Source organism: Squalius cephalus, assembly GCF_949319135.1.
Source record: "Squalius cephalus genome assembly, chromosome: 2".
NCBI lineage: Eukaryota > Metazoa > Chordata > Actinopteri > Cypriniformes > Leuciscidae > Squalius > Squalius cephalus.
Genome location: NC_137123.1, coordinates 26104532 through 26125860, shown reverse-complemented (window position 1 = coordinate 26125860; position 21329 = coordinate 26104532). Strand labels below are relative to the sequence as shown.

At 37.7% G+C, this 21329-nt stretch overlaps 1 protein-coding gene across 7 annotated transcripts in view; it reads right to left on the bottom strand.

The window, feature by feature from the left end:
• Nucleotides 1-21329, bottom strand: part of htt (huntingtin) — a 47071-nt gene that overhangs the window by 2807 nt on the left and 22935 nt on the right. For 5 of the 7 annotated variants that reach the window (XM_079853517.1, XM_079853519.1, XM_079853520.1 and 2 more), the window contains 34 exons: nucleotides 21207-21285; nucleotides 20379-20540; nucleotides 20187-20242; nucleotides 19416-19564; nucleotides 18460-18596; nucleotides 18247-18363; nucleotides 17987-18109; nucleotides 17374-17624; nucleotides 14437-14579; nucleotides 14079-14289; nucleotides 13142-13277; nucleotides 12014-12193; nucleotides 11748-11924; nucleotides 10584-10660; nucleotides 10338-10476; nucleotides 10133-10255; nucleotides 9844-10054; nucleotides 8893-9038; nucleotides 7653-7830; nucleotides 6844-6933; nucleotides 6586-6770; nucleotides 6372-6498; nucleotides 5810-5913; nucleotides 5565-5719; nucleotides 5351-5490; nucleotides 5193-5275; nucleotides 4694-4824; nucleotides 4472-4604; nucleotides 4068-4223; nucleotides 3788-3978; nucleotides 2124-2238; nucleotides 956-1187; nucleotides 544-649; nucleotides 295-457 (listed from right to left, as the gene is read on the bottom strand). In XM_079853517.1, coding sequence (XP_079709643.1) covers nucleotides 295-457; nucleotides 544-649; nucleotides 956-1187; nucleotides 2124-2238; nucleotides 3788-3978; nucleotides 4068-4223; nucleotides 4472-4604; nucleotides 4694-4824; nucleotides 5193-5275; nucleotides 5351-5490; nucleotides 5565-5719; nucleotides 5810-5913; nucleotides 6372-6498; nucleotides 6586-6770; nucleotides 6844-6933; nucleotides 7653-7830; nucleotides 8893-9038; nucleotides 9844-10054; nucleotides 10133-10255; nucleotides 10338-10476; nucleotides 10584-10660; nucleotides 11748-11924; nucleotides 12014-12193; nucleotides 13142-13277; nucleotides 14079-14289; nucleotides 14437-14579; nucleotides 17374-17624; nucleotides 17987-18109; nucleotides 18247-18363; nucleotides 18460-18596; nucleotides 19416-19564; nucleotides 20187-20242; nucleotides 20379-20540; nucleotides 21207-21285 — 4906 coding nt within the window. The remainder of the gene's footprint in view (nucleotides 1-294; nucleotides 458-543; nucleotides 650-955; nucleotides 1188-2123; nucleotides 2239-3787; nucleotides 3979-4067; nucleotides 4224-4471; nucleotides 4605-4693; nucleotides 4825-5192; nucleotides 5276-5350; nucleotides 5491-5564; nucleotides 5720-5809; nucleotides 5914-6371; nucleotides 6499-6585; nucleotides 6771-6843; nucleotides 6934-7652; nucleotides 7831-8892; nucleotides 9039-9843; nucleotides 10055-10132; nucleotides 10256-10337; nucleotides 10477-10583; nucleotides 10661-11747; nucleotides 11925-12013; nucleotides 12194-13141; nucleotides 13278-14078; nucleotides 14290-14436; nucleotides 14580-17373; nucleotides 17625-17986; nucleotides 18110-18246; nucleotides 18364-18459; nucleotides 18597-19415; nucleotides 19565-20186; nucleotides 20243-20378; nucleotides 20541-21206; nucleotides 21286-21329) is intronic. The other 2 variants (XM_079853518.1, XM_079853523.1) reach the window with 1 other exon arrangement.

Here is a 21329-nt window from a genome sequence, read left to right as displayed (position 1 = left end):
TTTGCTGGCGAAATCAAGTTATTTCAAAAGGTATCTTGAGTGAAGGCAAACATTTTCCCCAAGCAGATTTTACGTGTTTGCCGTGTTGACCAACTGAAAGCCGCTTAGTTTGAAAGTAGCTCCTGTGTAAGCTGTGCATCATATATCGCTATATTACTGACAATAGACAACTGACCTATTTTACCTGCAAAATTTCACCAAAATGTTGCTAATGTGAATGAATCTTAAGAGTTAAACATTTAAGATCACAGAGTATCCAAAGCATAATATAAGATATAAAAAAGTGGCACTTGCCTTGTACACCACTGTAGCCATGAATTGTGGGTAAGGCTGCTGATTGGACAGAAACTCCCCGATGACTTTGTTCATGACGTCTTGCAGTGGGAAAAAGTCATCCAGGAACTGAGGAAGGATCCGGGCTACCACTCGTGCCTCACTCGGAAAGCCTTTACGAATCCTGCGGCAAGAATTTTCCACAGACAAATTAGTGGAAAAGAAAAAAAAAAGTTTGCGTTCAGTTTCTTCAAAAACAGACATATGTACCTGTCAAACAGAACAGATACACGCTCCATTGCGACAATGACTGACTCGCTGTCAGGAGCTGTTGGGTCAGCATCAGCAGGGCGGCCAGGACTTCCCTTCTCCTTCCCTGTAATGTAAATGTATGGACATCAGTAAGAAGAACAGTTCCGTAATGGATCCAATTCAGATAAAACTAGGTTACTACATCTTGACTAAACATCATAAATGTTAATCTTCTTATATAGAATTTTCACTTAGTTTTACAAGAACAAAATTAAACCTCTCGCATAAGAAGACACTTTCTAAAAATCATACAGAGGACTCTGCTGCTATGTGCTTAGTTAGTAGGGTAAGCATCTAAGGTGAGTCTGTTCTTAGGGGTTGGTGTTAGTAGGTGGGTCAGGATTAAAGATGAAGCTGAAATGTGTCCTGCCTTCCTCTCCAGCCACACCTGTGTACATGCAGGTGAGCATGAGACCCAGGGCAGCCATGGCACGGTGTGGGCTGGGCATGTTCACACGGTCAACGCTCAGCTTGACCAGTGTCTCCGCGTCCATGCGCGACAGCTGCTCGGACAGAAGCAACCGCTCCATACCCCGCAGGACGCAGTGGTAGATGATGGATGGTGTGGCCTCCTCGCTAGCAGACAGCATCATACAGCACAGCTGGAAATGTAAAGGAGAAACAATAGTAGAGAGAGAAGACTATTATTCTATGTATTCCAAGCTTTGGCAATATTGTATTATTTACAGTCACGCCAATAAAGCAATTTTGAATTTGAGAGAAGACTCAGTGTGTCCATGATTTTTTTTAAAAAGGAAAAATCTTTGGTTACACTTTATTTTAGGGTGTCATTGTTACAGTGTAATTATATATTTAAGTACTGAGTAATATTAAGAACTACATGCACTTACTATAGGGATAGGGTAGGATTAGGATTTGGTTGAGGGTTAGTTGCATGTAATTATCCATAATTTACTGTTATTACTATGGTAAGTACATGTAACATATGTAACAAGGACACTGTAAAATAAAGTGTTACCAAATCTTTGTAGCTTGAAACACGTCAAGTTTTTTATAAATGTACTCTTTGCATTCATGTTGTTTCTTAAATATCATTCAGTCTATAGTAAATTACACCACATGACATTTTACAACCCGAGCTTGCCTTGCCAGAAAAAGGGCAAATTATGATGTCAGATTATGAAAATGTATGTTTTTTCTGCATGTTGTTCGAACTATGATTTAATGAAATAGTTTTGTTTTCTAAGAAATGATAATAAGAGTATGCCAAACATCTTAAAGGGGGTCACACAGGATGAAAAGCACAGTGTCACGCCACATCGAACACAGTTTTCTATACATCGGCGGCGCCCAGAGGCTATTTAAAATCCTGCTGTGCCACAGAACGCCACCCACAGTCTTCCTTTAAATTACATTATATTTCTCCCGAATCATTCTTAATGTACATAATGATTTCACCCAAGGCTGGAAGATTGTGTAGTGTACATTTTTCAGCAAAACAGAAGTCCAGAATCAAGACTGATCAAATAATATTAAAACACCAATGATCTTTTTTTCAAATTGTGGCCTCTTCCCACCTGAATGATCCCGGCATTGAACTCAGGCCCTACATCCAGTGGGTAGTTCTCCATCATGTAGAATGCCACGGCGCACATCACCAACACATGCTGCTGGTTGTGTAGATTCACACAGCTGAGAGAGACACACAAACAGTGTTAGGCCTAAACACGCTCATCTATTTTCAGTGAGGCTATCTGATGCTAATTCTAGCCCTGGTCTTTAATGAGGGATCTCAGATCTCAGTAAGACACCATACATTACAGCTAATGAGGAGCTGATGACCATGCAGTGTGCGGGAGTGTGTTGTGATTGCCTATGCTAACCTATTATTGAGTCTCCCAGCATGCCACAGAGACTTTGGCATTAGCTTTGACTGCATGAGGCATAACCTCTTAAGAGAGATTCAAACAGTGTGAAATCTTTCATTCAATGCAGGACGCAAACCATTAACCTCTCATCCCATATTCTCTTAAATGAAACGGCAAACACTAAGAGTTTGTGTGACACTAATGATTGGACTGCCCTTGCCTGCCGCTGGGAGAGGTGTGGTGGAGGGGTTAAAGGTCAAAGCTGGTAATAGGAAGGTGGCTGATTCAGTCCTTGCAAAATGTGAGCTATGAGTCTTCATCATTGGGATTGAACAGGGATTAAAATGTCTGCTAAAATGACTAGTTATTAGAAGGCCTAGTAGACATCTGTAGGCTTTTTCAGTATTTTCCACAATTGGTGGAATTATGCATAATTTATTTAAACATGTTTAAATGTGTTATACAGTTAGTTCACCCAAAAATGAAAATGACTTTCGTTCATCTTCGAAACACAAATGATGATATTTTTAATAAACCTTAAATGATTTCGGCCTCTCCACTGAAAGGCCATTCCACCACAAATTTAAAGCTTGAAAAAGTTCATAAAAGTTGAAAACGAATCACACGTTTTAATCCAAGTCTTCTGAAGAGAGCAATGCACATACATAGTGCATGTCAAACATGGTAAACTGAAGCTCAAACATCCTTGCTTGACGCACAAGATCCAATGAGGTTTGTTCTCGCATGTGACTTGGAATAAACTGCTCGATACATATGGATTTACTCTGATCACTTTCTGAAGAGTTTTGTTGTAATGGACTTTTAAAAGGAAGAACAGAAATCTCTTAAGTTTCATTAAAAATATCTTCATTTGCGTTTCAAAGATAACCAAAAGTCTTATAGAGTTGGAATGACGTGAGGGTGAGTAATTGATGACAGAATTTTCATTTTTGGGTGAACTAGCCCTTTAAAATATGTAAACGGTGTACTAATAAAATAATATAGTTATTTTTATTAGGACATTAAAGATCAATTAATTATAATGGTGTAAATTATACTTTTCATTGCACTGTTATAAGAATTCACCTCATCTTTTTTTAAGAATAAAGAAAATGAGTCTGGAATCGACTAGTGGGCTATTTTGACTTGGACCAGTAAGAAATCATGTCGCAACCACTTGGAACACCTTAGAGAACTACATAGCAACTCCCTGGCAAACATCTGTGACACACTAGCATTGTGGTAGCAACGTTTGCACAGTAATTTTTTCTTCAGAAAATGTGAACATCTAGTTTGTACTAACTACTGCCCCTTTGGTTGAAGGTTTAAGGTTAGTCAGACCATAAAGTGTGTCAGGTTTTAGTTGTACTCACTGTGCTATAGCTCTAAGGTTAGAGAGCAGGTATTCACTGACAGTAGGGATAAGCTGCCGTGCTGTATCGTCCAGCAGATCGCACTCCAGCACGTATAGAACTCCATGAAGAGCACCGATCCGACTGGGCAGATGAGTGCTGCGCAAGGTGCTCTCCAGCAGACGGCACACAGGCTCTGCGATGGCTTTATCCTGACATAGATACATTAGTCCACACTGTTAAATAGCTGTAACTGCTTATTTATATAGCCAGTGCATCAGAAGTGCATATACACACTCACCATGCCAAGCACTGCGGCTGCTTTGCAGATAGCTGGAACAAGGTACTGGCTGAGGATCTCATCTTCTGGTGGATGGACTTTCTGCAGCTCAGTCAGGGTGGAGAACATCATATCAAACTGATTCCTCTCGGTGAACAGATCAGACACTGCCAGCAGCTTAAAAAGACACATAGAGAACATAGATTGGCCTAAGATAAATCATTAAAACACTTTTCAAACTGTCAAAGGCTTTTTTATGGAAGATTGTTTCCACCACAGATTAAAAAATATAAAAGGTAATTGCGACTTTTTATCTCACAATTCTAACTTGGATAATTGGGGTCAATTGAGTCAATTGAACACCTGCACTATATAGCATAAAAAGGCTGATGGATCGCTATGAAAACTTCTAAGCATGCACTCACCGATCTGACAACCTCACTGATTAGCACAACAGGAGTCTTCCTGCTGCTGGGGCTTCCAGGGAGGATCCACTGGCTGTAGAGCTCCAGGAGGAACTGAGAGCAGGAGTGGATGTCAACCCCTGCACGGTGCTTCCTGGAAAGGGCAAGTAGAATGCAGGGTGTGAAGTCTGGAGGATGCTGGTTTTAAGGAGCTTGTTTTGCCAGTAACTCTGTAAGTCTGACCTGGAGTTGATTGGTGATAATGGTGGTGAGGCAGGTGCTGGAGCATCCGTCTCATCTTCCTCATCCTCACCCCACTCCTCCTCCCTCAGAGGGGTGATGTTATTACCCAACCACACTGAGTGAATCGACACCTGCATTGTTGTCGTACATTGTTAGTAACATGCAGATATAACCCTTAAAGGTTAAGTTCACCCAAAAATGAAAATTCTGTGCTTATGGTCTTCTAAACCCATACGACTTTCTTCTTTTAAAACCCAAATTAAGATACTTTTCAATATTCTCTTATCATTTCTGTTCATTCATTGAAAGTCCACCCAACCAAAACCTTGACACTTCTAAAAGATTATAAAGACATCGTGCAAGTAATCAAGCGATTTTAATCTAAGTCTTCTGAAGAGATACTATCACGTTATATGATAAAGAGGCCATATTATGAACTATCCTTTCAATAAATGCTAAATGATGAAGTGAAGTGTTTCAAAGTAATCAGTTTACTAACTTGACCCAGTTTGTAGTCCATGTTGCCCATCTCCCTCTCTGTGTTAATCTGCAGCAGGAGTTTCTCATGGCTGATGAGGGTGCCTGAATATGCAAACGTCATGAATATAACAAAAAATACATTGTGAATCTCAACAGGATCTTTAGCTGACCACTTACCTGCCGTTGAAGATGATAAAGAGGGCACAGGGTCCCAGGCTTGATAGGGGAAGTGTGTGGCAATGTTGTCTCTCTTTGACACCATGGCCTGAATCTCACGCTCAACCATACCTCTAATCACACTCAACTTACGACCAAACCTGCAAAACACCCAAACTTCTTATCCACTTCTAAACCTAGAAGAAAAAGTACGATATAATAAATGTGTACATACCTGGTGTCCAGAGCTTTAAGGATTTTGTTGCGGGGCTGCTGTTCGAGGCAGCTAACGGCTGGATTTCCTGCTGTGGGCAGAGTCATGGCACTCAGCACTAGAGAGGTGATGGCCTGAACCGCCAGTACATTTATCTGAGTCCTCTCCAGATCCTCCTGCGCCACAAACAGACACGTCTCATCTGTCACACATTCTCCAAAACCTCAAGTGCTTCCAGTCTTTTTGGCAAAAATTCAATGATTTACCTCTTGTTGGGTTTCCTCCTCTTGGTCCATCGTGATTGGCTGAGTGACCAGCACCCCCAAAAGAGTGGCCCACGTCTCCTCAAACTGTGTCCGACTACTCCAGCCTGCAAGGAGACCGCAAGAGCAAATCAAGCGCTTCAATAATCATGTACTATACACAAAAGGCTGGACTAAACAAGAGGTTTGCCTGATGTCAACACACAGTGACACATAATTTTCATCTAACTTTCGTAGCCAACTAATTTCATATTTCATATTCATTACTTTATGAATTTCAGCTTTGCATCAGAGAAATAATTTATATTGTAAAGTATATTCAAATAGAATTTTTTTGTTTTAAATTGTAATAATATTTCACAATATTACGGTTTTGTTTCCTGTATTTTTGATTTAAAAAATTTAAAACGTTAAAAATAGTAATGTTTCCAAACTTTTGACCGGTAATGTATATATTAAATTTTTCCTCTGCATCTGCTTTCCAAATTTTGTAAGGTAACTCAAAATCCCATTTCATGACCACTTTTAAATAGACAAACTCTGAAATGAGTCTCTCATGTCATACCCAGAGTGTTAATGCGGTAGAGGAACTCTCTGAAGACATCTTTCTCCTGCAGGAACTCCACAGGGATCTCTGGCAATGCTGTGCCAAAATCTCCACTCGGCCTGGGGGACCAGCCCAGCTTCCAGACCTGTTCATTCAAACACATGAATGTTTTCATACAGTTTTAAACACACTTGCACACAATGTATGAATACACACTCAATCACTCTCTCACCAGTGGTGGGATTCGGGTGTAGCTGTTCACAAGGGGAAGCCTGGCCAGGCTGATGATGACGTTCTGTAGGGTGGGCGTTAGGAATGCTGGGATGTTCTTGTTTCTATGGTGACCCAGAGCCAACACACTCTGTAGACCTTCAACCAGCTCAGCCATGATCTCACAACACCGCCATTCACGCTGGTCTGAAAATTACAGAATCATTAACGCTTGTTGTTGTGTACATCATTGATGTGTGTAACGTGTGCATTCACTCACTGTCTGCAGAGTCCAACTGGTCTTCTGACTGCTCTGTGTTTGATGTTTTCCGCTCCGGCCTCAGAAGTTGGTCACCAGGACCAACAGAGACTGCGTAACACACACACATAATCATAATTACAAAATGAATATCAATTTCAATTGCATTTTTATTAGGTTTAAGTTGAACTGCACGATTATGGATAAATTGAGATTCGCCATCTTTTTTTTTCAAACAGAGATCACGATTTTCCCACGATTCTGAACAGACAACTAAACAAAATAACATGTAATTTAGGTTCTGACAAAATGTCAATTGCTGCAGTATTTAAAATGTTTAATTATATATAAAAAAAAAAAACTGGATGAATCAGCCTTTTTGAACAAATCTCTTGAAAGAATGATTCAATGACAAATAAAGATGATTTGCTCTATTTTGATCACTTCCGTAGACATCAGTGTTTATATCCCAAATATAAATTTTCATCCCAGTACTTCTGTGATAATCTGAATATTTACAACACAGAAATAACGAAACGGTGTGCTTGAAAAGACTGTTCATGAAAGACTGTTTTATTTCATACCTACACCTGATAACGGCATTCTCTGGGTCAGCGGCAATGGAGATTTGAATGTTCTGGTGTGATTTTGTCAAAGGTTTAACAGACACAGGCAAATCGCTGTCATTTGTTTTACCAATCGGCAATCTTTTATTTAGAAGGCAAGACTTATTGCACGCTGCACTTTCTCCCATTCATAAGTAATATGAATGCACTATCTTTGTATATTGTAGTCTTTGGCTGCGCTCCCTAGAGCTTTGTAACACAAACCTGCATGGATGAGGAGCTGTATACATTGGATGATTGAGCAGGTGTGTGTGAGGTAGGAGTGAGAGGCAAAGTGTGTCCACACCGCCGGCTGCTGGAGAGCCAGACACAGACACGACAGACTCATCTGCATGTCCACACTCAGAGGCAGCTGATCCTGCAGCAAACGCCAAACCACCACCTACAGAGACAGAAAGAGAAACATGAGTGGCTGAGTGGTATTTATAGATATGCCGCTAAATCTTTCTAAAATATTACCATTTTATCATCTTTCAATCAATGTCAATATATCACAAATATCGATATATCAGCTGATATTTTTTACTTATCGGCCAATACGTTTTTTTTTTTTTTTTTTGGGTCAATACATGTCAAAATGTTATTTTGACAGTGCATGGACTTTTATTTTGACAGCACTGAGAAAAGCATCGCCTGAGTGCAGTCACACCGGAGCTACCATGGACCCCCCATGGACCCATTTCTGGGGTTCTCAGAAGCGAAAGTCATCATACTTGGGAAACCTTCTATAGTGGTGAACGGGTGACGACAGCAAATATAATTTTTGCGTTCCCATTTGCTCCAGTGACAAAAGAAAAACAATCTACAATAGACTTTCTATGACTCTAGAAAAGAGGGAAAAATTAGCGATAGATTTATAATGTTGGTCAGAACAGGAGAACGATGTCAAATTTGCCGTCACCCCCTCAGCCATTATATTATAAACACTAATTTAAATATGTAATTTAATGCCAAGGTAATATAACAAAAAGTATAGTGTAATAAATGTACATTAAATCAAATAATAAAAACTTTGCTAGATTCATTCTCCCTCTACATTAGTTTACTGACTCTGTCTATTCCTAGTGTACACAGACTTACCAGATAACTGAGTGCACTGTAGTGGACAGTGTTTTTAACAATTTCTTTATTTGTAAGAACAATTATAATAATACTATTACAGGATTACATAAGACGACATCCATATATATATTTCTTTATTGTTATTTATGAATTCCATTAATTTTCAAATTATTTATTTCAAGTACATAGCAGCGCCATGCGCTATTTACTATCTTTAAATTAAGTATTGTGATACCATATAGGCCTGAATCAACTTTGTATTAGCAATGAGCCATCCCGCTCTCCAAGATATTGGCATCTGCCATCAAATGATCCATATCGGTCAACTACTAGAATGTTCCCCATAAAATGATTTTATTTGGGAAGGATGCATCAGTCTTACCTCTATAGCGAGGGTGCTGAAGGTGGTAATAAGTGACTCTCTGTCTTTGGGAATGTGTAGTGAGGATGGCAATTTGGACAGAGACAGCAGGTACTGACTCAACACGCCACACAGACTCAACACTGTCTGATAAAACCCAGGCTCACCTGCAACACACACATAAACACATGCAATGACTGTGTGTTCATTACAACTTCACCATAATTTACAGCATTGGCCACAAAGGATAATTTCCATGTACTTACACCTACGAAAGTTTAGACATACCTACTCGTTATTTATTATTACTATTTTCACTATGTTGGAATAATAGCAATACCATCAAAACATCATCAAAACCATGAGATAACACAAATAGAAGAATGGGAATTTTGCAGTAACCACAGCAATGCTAAACAAAATAACCCTTGTCTTGATTACAGTACCGTAGACATTTGTATGTTGATCAGCACCACCTAACGTACAGGAGGGGATTTGCTTATCATTTAGCTGAGGGTTTCCCAAACAGGGGTTCATGAGGGAATTGCTGGGGATTTGTTAGTTGATGAACAGCTAATATTTAATTGAAGTGAATGTAAAATTAAGAAAAAAATAATAATCTGAAATCACGATATAGCTTAGTGCAATAATCAAATCAAAGGCTGTGATTTAAATAAGTATTCTGTTGTGCTACATGTTTCAGAGTGAAGCGCGGCGCTGTGTTCATTTACTCGCAAGCACCTCGTGATTTTGTGTTTTCTGTGAGTGGTAATGGAATGTGCAATAGCTTAACTTTAATTACACATTTGTATAATTTTCAACTATTTTAATATTAAAATATTAATTTGAAATAAATATAAAAAAAAAAAAAAAAGTTTAGGAACCCCTGATTCAGCCAAACTAATTTATTTTTTTGTGTGTGAACAGGCTTTTAATCTGCAGAAAATAAGCTTAATTTAGATTTTGACTCACCGTATACTTGATTAAGCTTCTGCAAGTAGTCCGCGCACGTCTTAGCGGAGGGAAGGAGGGGCTGATGAGGCGAGGGGAGGAGCTCTACGACACCAGCCAATCTCTCAAAGGCCACCTCTTGAGCAGTGTCAAATAAAACCACCCCATGATCCTTACATACCCTCTGTACCCCAACACTCAGACATGATGCCAGCAGACACAGGTTAAAGTCCTGCAAATACAATAATACAACATCAGTGTCTGTTTGAGTTTTAAAAAAAAGAGAGAGATGCATGTTTTTGGCCTTTACCTTGCAGGTCATGATTGTGTTTAGGTCAGATTGGGGAAGTTTTGTCAGCAGCTCAGTAGTTTCATACAGAGCTCCTTCACCTCTCAAACAACACTGAGATTTCACCAGAGCAACATACCACTCCTGCAACACACACACACAATAGCAATAATGTTATGTTTTAGCTAAAATGTTTTCAGCTTACAACCACCGTTGTAAGTCGTACCTTATTGGGTTCCACGTTTTCAGGGGGAGGGGGCGGGTCCCCATCCAGTGGGTGTGTGGTAATGGGGGCGACAGGGCTTGTGGTATCTTCAGCAGCTGTGGCTCTGAACCTGTCCAGCAGGGAGAAGAACCGCTGATGCCTGACATAAGAGAGAGACAATCATTTTAAAAAGCAGGATTGGGAGATTTTCATAAACAGCGACAAAACAAACAGATCAATGAGACAGGAAACTGCAAGCCGCCTTACCTTTGCGCAAGGCCACTGGTCTGCAGGTACTGCTGAATCCTGTCCAGCTCCTCCAGTGGTAGCTGAGCGATACTATTCTACAGTAGGAGGAGAAAACATAATTCTCAATAATCATTTAGTGCAGTGGTTCACAATCAGGGGTGGTTTCATCATCTCAAACGCAAGATGGTTTAAATGGATAGTTCACTCAAAAATTATGTCATCATTTACTCCAAACATGTTTGAATTTTGTTCTGCTGCTGAGCACAAAAGAAGATATTTTGAAGGATGTCAGTAACCAAATACTGACTTTCATAACTTTTTTTTTTCCATACTGTGGAAGTCAACGGGGGCCATCAACTGTCTGATTACCCATATTTTTCAAAATATCATCTTTTGTGTTCAGCAGAACAAAGAAATTCATACAGGTTTGGAACAACTTAAGAATGAGTAAATGATGACAATGTTTTGGGTGAACTAACCCTTTAAACCATTGTAATCACAATTGACTAGAAATGTCACGTAAATGCATTGGTAATAATGAGATATTGGATCTTCTGGAATTCTGGAATTAAATTTTTAGTTACATTATTTTAAAATCACACAATTATACATAGTTATTTGAATTATTCATTATTTTATTTAAGTAATTCATTTATATTATTATAAATTTAATTCATAATATTTATATAAGTAATTAAATAATTAGACTAAATTAAACTGCTTCTAGTTTCTGTAAATAGAAAACTCTGAAAATAAGCAGCTTTGTCATTACAGCATTAGTACCAGAAATATACTTGGGGGCCTTCAAATATTGTCTTTGACAATGAGGGGCCTCAGAGTCAGAACGGTTAATTTAGTGGTATTTGATCAAGTTAGACAAAAGAATATATCTTGATTCTAACTAAAAGATTACTAGGAAGAAACTGGATCCTAAAAACAATAATTTAGGAGCCAAATTACTCTAGTTGCCATAGTACAAAATCACATAATATAGATGGTTGTTCTGATCTATTACAGTGGTAGACAATCCACTGGGAGATGCATCAAACTCTTTCATTTTAGTTTTTGTGTTTTAGTTGCATTGATTTTAGGTTTATTTATTAACAGTTTATTACAACGAATGGCATAGACAGTGAAATAAGCTGGTAGTGAGTCATTATTGTGTGTGTGGAAGTGTTTTACCTGCAGGGTCTCGGCAAGCAGCATCTCCACACGTCTGCAGGCGAGTGTGTCCACCATGCGAGCCAGCACACGGAACGGCGTGTTGAGTAGTTTGTCTACGTATAGCATGAGCAGAGCCCCAGACTGACTTAGATGAATGCCCTCCAGACACTGCAGGGTCTTCTTCAGCATCACCGGCTGCACATTTACACATTTAATACATAAGTGGCTGAAAAGATAAGCACAACATGAAATGAAAAAGATGCGGTGAGTGTGCATATACATACAGTAGAAAGGTTGTCACAGCGTGATTGTATGGCCTGTATGAAGAGTCCGCTGGCTGCTGAATTTCGGTGCACAGCACTGATGAGATCCTGCACTGGAGGCTCATGGGAAAGACTGATCAGATCGCTCACATGATTCACCGTCAGCCACGTCAGATGCTCAGAGTCATGCAGGTTCTGACACTGAGAGGATAAAATACAAAGATGACAATTTTTGTGATATGAATGGTATGGTTGGCAAACAGATGTACTGTATGATATACGGTACCACATAGTTTTTGGTTTTTTTATTATCAGTATCAGCCGATATTGGATATATATTGGCCGGTACAATCACTTAAAGTTCATCTTTAAAATAAATAATAATGTATAAATACTTAAATATAAATGTAATACTATACATAGAAAATCTCAAAATAATATTTTTTTAAATTAGAAAGAGTTAGTGTCTAAATTCACTTCTACCTTGAGTGTTTTTTTAGTTTTTAATTTATTTGTTCAAAAGTTTGTGGTCAGTAAATAACTTTAAATGTTTTTTTTTTTTTTTAAATAAGTCTCTTATGCTCACCAAAATAAAAAGCACAGTAATGCTGTGAAATATTATTACAATTTAATATAAAAGTTTATATATATATAATGTAATTTTTTTCTGTGATAGCATTGTTGAATTTTCAGCAGGCATTACTCAGTTTCACATGATCCTTCAGAAATCCTTCTATTATGCTAATATATCTTTTTTTTTATCAATGTTGAAAACATTTTTGATTAATATTAAGTGAAAACCGTAATTGTTTTTTTACTTAGGATTCTTTAATCAACAGAAGTTTTAAAAAAGCATTTATTTGAAATAGAAATCTTTCTGTAACATTACAAACACCTTTACTGTCACTTTTGAACAATTCAATGTGTCTTTGTAGAGAAAAGTATGTTAAAAACAGTAATGTGGGTTCTTGGGGGTGCTACCAAGGTGGCTTCAGAGTTAACAGATATGTTCAAAAATAAAATTAAGAAGTGTGCAGTTTAGTGCTAATTAACATTTTGTTTTATTAACAGGTAATTAACCGGTTTATCAGTATTAGTGGCCCGGCAAGGCTAGGGGATGGAGCTTTAAAAAAGCTTGAGAAATCTCACCACATAGTCACAGAAGAGGATAAGGGCTCCTCGTCGGACAATCTCTCTGTTACACACAGCAAGCTTCCCCTCTGGCCTCTCCTCTTCTCCAGATGAGTGCGGGCTCAGCAGCTTAGTGCTGGATAGACTGTTCCTCCTAATGGAGTGATGAAAACATGATTTGATTTCTTTGCATCTAACACCGTGTCCTAACCAGAACCGACACAACACCGTGACGTTGATAAAAGGTATCTTTCCTATGTTAATCAGAGTTTTTGTCCTAACCAGAACAGGGGATTCTATTTTGAAAATGGTATCTACTTCTGCCAGTTTATGGCTGGAACAACAACATACAAAGTATGAGAATGTTAATCTCAGGTACTGATTATGTGATTTATTACATTTAATATGAGTAATGTGACTTTTATAGCCATATGGAAAGCGACAATGAATAATTCACCTCAGATATTAAAAATTAATTAAAAGGAAACAAGAACTTCCAAACTGTGAATAAACAAGTGTTTTTATCACAAAGACTGTTTCAGTCACACAATATGTATTTTTAATGTTTTAATGTTAAAATTATGTAATATGTATTCATTTGATTATGCACATATCCATTTTGCACTTGCAGAGAGAGCCCGCCCAGGCGCCCACATGCTCTTCTGATTGGCCGTGTTTTGTTGTTGTTTTTTATTTATTTTGGCAGGTCTTGTAGTAGTGTCGCGACTGGTCTTTACAGACAAATTGCTTGTCGCTGGAATCTTATTGCAGTTACAAAGCGCATATAACCAGCATATAAATATAATCACTTGCAACCAGTGAAAGGCCATTATTTGCCATTACAAACAGCATTTGACTTCCTAAAACTACCAAGAATTTAGCTTTTAGGCTGGTTGTAACTGTAGGATCAATTAAACCGGCTTTCCTAATTTTCACTGCTGGTGTGTAGTCTTACTTGGGAGTCTGATGCACCTCGGACCACCAGGTGTAGTTGGTGTAGTTGATGATGAGAAGGACCTGACACCAGAGCAGGACCAGAGATGGGTGCGTGGTGATGAGCTGAAGCACCAGGCTGTTCAGACCCTCCAGGGTATAAAAATGACCCCCTTCCCCCCCCTCCGCCTTCAGCAGCCTGCTGCCCGCTGCCGTGATCCGCCGGAACATTCCTGGTAGGTTTACGGGAAATAATGTGATCATTCAAACCAAGAGGAATAATTTTGCCCTTTACCGAGATCATGAAGTATGCTAAGCTGGTAAAGGGTCCTGTTTATGAGTTGAGACATATGAGATGTGGGCTCTGTGGGTGTGCATACCTGATTTGAAAATGTGGATCAAACACATGAGCAGTGTGCCCAGCTGCTGACAGTAGAACGTGTGCTGCTGCTCGCTCATGTCAACTTTCACCTGCTTCGTGGCGATATCATCAAGCAACACCCCCACCAACTGCAATAAGAACCTGAGAGAAAAGAAAAGAGATTCATAATTGCTTTAATTTATTATTAATATTGTTGCTGCGTTTGTCTTGTTGTTATGCTGACTGTTTTCTGTGTAATATTGTAATACATAGAAAATGTTCTAGCTTTATTCAGATAATCTTCAATAGGAAAGTATCAACTAAAGACAAAAGTGGAAATATGACTATACAACAACAACAACAACAATTATTATTATCACTCCTATTATTAAATATATTATTGTAATATAATTTAGATAATAAAAATTATAAATGAATGAAGAAACCACCCTGCATTTTATTAGCCGAATGAAATCCAAAATTTTGGGGTGGTGATTCCAAAAAAAGTGTGTTTTGCTCTAGCATGTCATACTTTCTCACAAAATATGATGTGCATTTCGTAGCATTTTTGCTTTCAACAACCATTTGAAAAAGTCTTGTATTATCCCATAATCACCCGAAAAGACATGACTCTATCTTTCTCTGAGCCAGGCAATTTTCATATTTACGACATTATTTTATGCCTAATCCCGATTTCAAGGTTAGAATTATAGCCAGAGACAGAAGAAAACGCAAACATTACCCATATGATTTCTGATACATTTGTGGGTGTTTTTACTACATCCAAACAGCGTCAGAAAAATACAGATTTTGTGAATAAGGTTTATATATTTATAAACTTGTGTTTCTTTAAAGTTTTTGACATTAAATGGAGTATTTGAACATATTTTCCACTCTTTTACACATTATAAGTTAAATGATAAATTTTGAATATTGATATTGATATTTTCAAAATCAGCATCATCAAAATAGGTAATATGTGACTCTGAACCACAAAACCAGTCACATGGGTCATTTTTTTAAAAATGAGATTTATACATCATCTGAAAGCTTAATATATAAGCTTCCCATTGATGTATGGTTTGTTAGGATAGGACAATATTTGGCTACAACTATTTGAAAATCTGGAATCTGAAGGTGCAAAAAAATTGAAACATTGAGAAAATCGCCTTTAAAGTTGTCCATTTATATTCGCGATTGTGCTGCATTCACTCACAAAAATAAATGTCATATATATTTATGGTAGGAAATGTACAAATTATCTTCATGGAACTTGAGCTTTACTTAATTTCCTAATGATTTTTGGCATAAAAGAAAAATCGATCATTTTGACCCATACAATGTATTGTTGGCTTTTGCCACAAATATAACCGTGCGACTTGTGACTGGTTTTGTGATCCAGGGTCACATAGGCTGCTTTTGCAAATCAGCAGATTTTTTTCCCCCAAAATGCAGGGCACCAAGCCATGTAACGTTTTCACAACCATGCACTGTTCGATTTAATAAAAACGTTATCGACAAATAACACCGTTTTATATACTCGCCAATGCCAATAATTTTTCGCATTTTGCACTTGGCAGTTGTTCATTTTGCACCCTAGCTGAGATGCTAAGGGTGTCCCGCACACAGCCGCTGTCGGTAGGGCTGGGTACCGAGTTCAATACTTTTTAGGTACCGACCGAATTTTGCCTCGATACTATCGAGTATCGAAAAATGACTTGTTGTTCGGTACCAGATTTCGATACCTAAGGGGTTAACTCGTCAACGTCAGTGCTCAAACAAATACAAATAAAATGCACAACGACACACCTAAAGTCGCTCACGCACGTACAAGCAAACTCTACACACACGAGACGCGCGGAACTCTCCGCACACATACTCATATGAGACGCGCGCGCGCACACAAACTGTCCACGCACATACTCATGAGACGCGAGCACACACACACACAAACTCGCGCACGTACTCAATGAGACGCGAACACACACACAATAATTGCTAATTGCTGCAAAGACCGGTACCGCGACAGATATGATGAGGACCTTGACAGTGCACGGAGTAAACATAAGAGCAGAAAGTTGCTCCGTCTTCGACTGGTAAATGAAGAGATACCTTGTTGATCACTCTGACAGTGTTTATATTGCAATAATGACCTACTGAATGTACACTGCCGTTCAAAAATGTGTTGGTTAGTCAGTATATTTTTTTTTTCAGTAAGGATGCATTCAAGTGATCAAAAATGACCTTAAAACATGTGTAATGTTACAACAGATTTCTGTTTCAAATAAATGCTGTTCTTTTGAAATTTTTATTCATCTAAGAAAAAATGTATCATAGTTCCAAAATATTAAGCAGCAAACTGTTTTCATATTTCTGAAGGATCATGTGACACTGAAGTAATGATTCTGAAAATTCAGCTTTGACGTCACAGGAATAAATTACATTTTGAAATATATTCAAATAAGATTTTAAATTGTAATACTATTTCACAATGTTACAAGTTTTACTGTAATTTTGATCAAATAAATTCTTTATATATATAAAAAAAATTGTTATTTGTTCCTTTGTGCACTGGCTAAGGAGCATGAGTCAAACTGAAAAAATAAAACCAAAGTTTTTCTGAGGTAATGTGTTATGTAATATTGTTAAAATGGATTTCATAAAATTGGTATCGAAAAAAGTATCGTTCAGGAACCGGTATCGAAATCAAGGTATCGGTATCGGTATTGGTATCGAAATTTTTTGAACGATACCCAGCCCTAGCTGTCGGAAACTAACCATGCATGAAATACATTTATTTAAAATGTATTCAAAAACCTAGCAATTTTTTTTTTACTTTTCAGGAAATACATTTTATTTTTTATCAAATTAATATTTCATATTTAGCAGTGCCGTAGCATGCATTTGTTTTGCCACAATCACAGACTGACTTTAATGGACAGCGACCAACAATTACCTAGCAAATGTTTCCTCAGGAGGAAAACGCTGCGGCTCTTCACTGGAGTCTTCCATGTTAGCAGGCGGAGCTTCAGGAGGGGAGGAGTCATCGTCACACAATCGACGGATGGTGGGACAGGAGAGGAGGTATGGGGACAGTGAAAGCTCCTGAATACGAGACAAAATGATGTCCTCTGTGGACTGCGAGATTAGAACACGCAGGATGGCGAGAATCCCAGACACCCACAACTGCCCCGTACCCACTGATGCCTACAGAAAAGAACAGGGACACAAGATACAGGGTTAATATGCAGTCAGAATTACCATTGTTCAGGAAATATTTTTCATTTCAATAAGAATCCGCACAATTGAGAATTTGGAATGAGGGTGCAAATTTCCATAGGCAAGTTTGTCACAAGAATTCACTGGGATTACAAATAGAAAGCTGCTTGGTTTGAAAGTGACTTCTATGTGAGATGTGCTTCATGCATCACTACACTATTGACAATAGACAATGAACCCTTTTGCCAACAAAGTTGACATTTTCTTGCTTTTTGACCGCCACTCTTCATTCTATTCAACTGATAATAATATCTATAACATCAGGAAAGTAATATGTGACTGATTCTCACTAGGGTAGATGGTGTGATGAACATGCTCTTCAGTAGCATGTCCACAGGCCGCAGAGAGGAGGGAGCCACTGTCTCAAACAGTGTGTTTAACACGCCCAATGCCTCATGGGAGTCCAGGTGCATCTGTCAAGCACACAGAAGCAAATATGTAAAGTGCATTTACTTAAAAACTGTTTGTTAGTTTGAATTCGGAATCTGAGATGAATCTGGTGCTTGAAAACGTAATGCTATCAAGGCGCAAAGTCGAAACAGAGCCGCACTTGCTGTTTGCCGATCATTGGCAGGATGATGTCAGCGATCTGTCGTGAAAGCCTCTTCCACTTATCTTCATTTTCTTTATGGCACTGCTGTAGGATCAGAATAAACATCTCCAGCACCTACAAACACAAACATGCATGATTTTACACATAAATCCATGAATGTAAAGAGTACGTTTTTCCAAAACAAACACACACACCAAAACGGAGTGTTACCTGATGGTGTTGTACGAGGCGTAGCAGCATGGACACCACCACTTCCTTTTGAGTTTCCAGCTCTTTTCCTGCATCTGCTTTATTGGAGCCTCTCAGCACAAAGAGGTCGTGCACTATGGGCTGCAGTGCAGGGATTGCTGAGAAATGAAGAGGAGGATAACTTTTTCAATTGATTAGATAAAAGCTAATTCTACATGATATGCAACCATTTCTGAATAAAAATATGTAGTTTGTTTAAGGAAGACCTATTATGCCCTTTTCCAAAGTCTTGATTTTGTTTTTGCGGTCTACTAGAAAAGTTAAAAAAAACATTTTTTTCACGTTCTACATTGTTGCAACACCTCTCTTCACAGTCTGTCAGTAACGCTCTGTTTAGTTCCTGTAACTATAAAGCCCATCCTTTCAAAAAAAGCGCTCTGATTGGTTGACTGGATAAGTGTGTTGTGATTGGTCAACCACTTTGAGCGTGTTTCAGAAACGTCATGCCAGAGTTAAAAGCGGGGTGGAAACAACAACGTCTCTAGACATGGCAACAACACACTACTAACACAAATCAACCAGGCATCATCCTCAATATTTTGCATATGCTTTGGGGCGGAAATTATTTGAATGAGGAATAACGTGACGTGTACGTTCTTGGAAGAAAACTCAAGAAATCAAAGTGTTTCAGGGAGTTCAGAAAAAGTGATTAATGATATAGAAATAACTCCCATTGGAGTTGACTTTGTGCTTTGTAACTTTGCAGACCTCTTTTATGCTAAAACAGTAAAATGACACACTAAAGAAAGTTGAAAATGTAAAAAAACATAATAGGACTGTCTGTTTAGTATAAGAAAATAAGGAAATATGGAAACATGGTTTTAAAAAATTGTCTAATTGTTGGTTTTCGGTTTACAGTTGTTACATATTCTGCTTGAGGATGTGAATATATATATGTGTGTTGTGATTCTACACACCATGTGTTACTGCCTTCCTGCCACTGGCCATGATGCCGTCACACAGCTGAATGATCTTTGGGATGCTGATGATCTGTTTGGAGTGGTAGCGCTCATAGGACAGCAGAACCAGGAAGAAGAAAATGTTGGGCACAATCTCTTCAGAGTCCCTACATGGAAAAAAAAGCATTGGTTTAGTGAAAACTAATAAATATTAGCAAATCTGAGCATGTGCAATTGAATGTACACTACTGTTCAAAAGTTTGGGGTAAGTAAGATTTGTTTTTTGTTTTTTTTAATTAATGCATTCACTGGACAAGGACACATTAAAATGATTTAAAAAAAAACATTTATAATATTACAACATTTTTTATTTAAAATAAATGCTGTTCTTTTTTTCTTGTTTCTGGAATCTTTAATGAATAGAAACTTCAAGTGTATAATGTTTCCAAAAACACATTAAGCAGCACATGCATTTTCAACATTGATAATAATAAATGTTACCTGAGCAAATTAGCATATTAGAATGATTTTTGAAGGATCATGTGACACTGAAAACTGGAGTAATGGCTGCTGAAAATTCAGCGTTGCCATTACAGCAATAAGTTACATTTTAAAATACAGTTATTTTAAATTGTAATAACATTTCACTATATCATTAATGTTTTTAGTGTATTTCTGATGCAGCCTTTGTGCGCATAACAGACTTCTTTCAAAAACATCAAAAATCTTATCAACCCCAAACTTTTGTATGGTAATGTATGTTGGTATGACTATGTAACAAGGTCTTACTTGAACTGCCCCACTTCAATATACTCAAACTGCTTCAGAACGAAACCAATGAACACCTGAAACAAACACAGGGTAGTAAAAAATTAGCACTGTGCAAGTATAATATAAAAATAAAATAATACCAAGATTTGTTTTGATTCTCAATTAGTGGAGAAAAATGGAAGTTTGATCCACAGGTTAGAGGTTACTCGCCTGGTCTGAATCAAGCAAACAGTAGTTGACCCGGAGCTGCACAAGTTGGGACAGTAGGTCCAGCACCTGTCTTTGCAGGCCCACTGAGGTGCTGGTGGTGTACTGCTTCAGAGCTTTAATCACCAGCGGCTCAAACAAACGGATGTGATTATGAATGGCATTCTGAAACACACACAACGAGTCAACTATTAGCCACTTTTACTGTAGTGAGGGGTCAAGATATCAGTGTTGTAACTGTTAAAAAAATAATTGGTAATTAAAATAAAGCTTAAATAAAAATAAAACAAAAATAGATAAAACTTCAACTTCAACATTTTGTTAAAAAGTTTAAGATAAAGTTTTACATTTTAAAATGAAAGCAAAATAGAAATATAAAAAAAAACTAATAAAAATCGCAAAAGTAACAAAATTACTAAAATGAAAATATGAATAATTACAATAATAGGACACAAGCAATAATAAAATAACACTGCAAGGTATTGATTTAAAATAAATGAACTGTACCAGATGGGACATTCGACTGGTGGTATACACATACCCAAAACATTGTAAAAAAATCATTAAATAAAAAAACAACAACGACTAATAATAAAAAATAAAAATAATAACAATAACAATAATATGGAACTACTGTTAACAAAACAATACCTTATCAAACAAACAGACCCATCAAAGAACTAAAAAAAAAACCTTCAACAAATGCACAACACCCAAAATATATCCATTTTAATATATTCCTCATCTACCACAATAAATATATAATTATGTCAGTCAACATCGTACATTTTTTTTATTATTATTATAGTCACATCTCATCGGGTAATTTACCTTGTCTCCTCGATGGCGGGTGACATTGGTGATACTTGACCTCAGTTGATTGGAGACTTTTTGCATGACATCAAACCACCTATAGGATCACAGAAAGGACATGTTTACTCATAATGGGCCTCT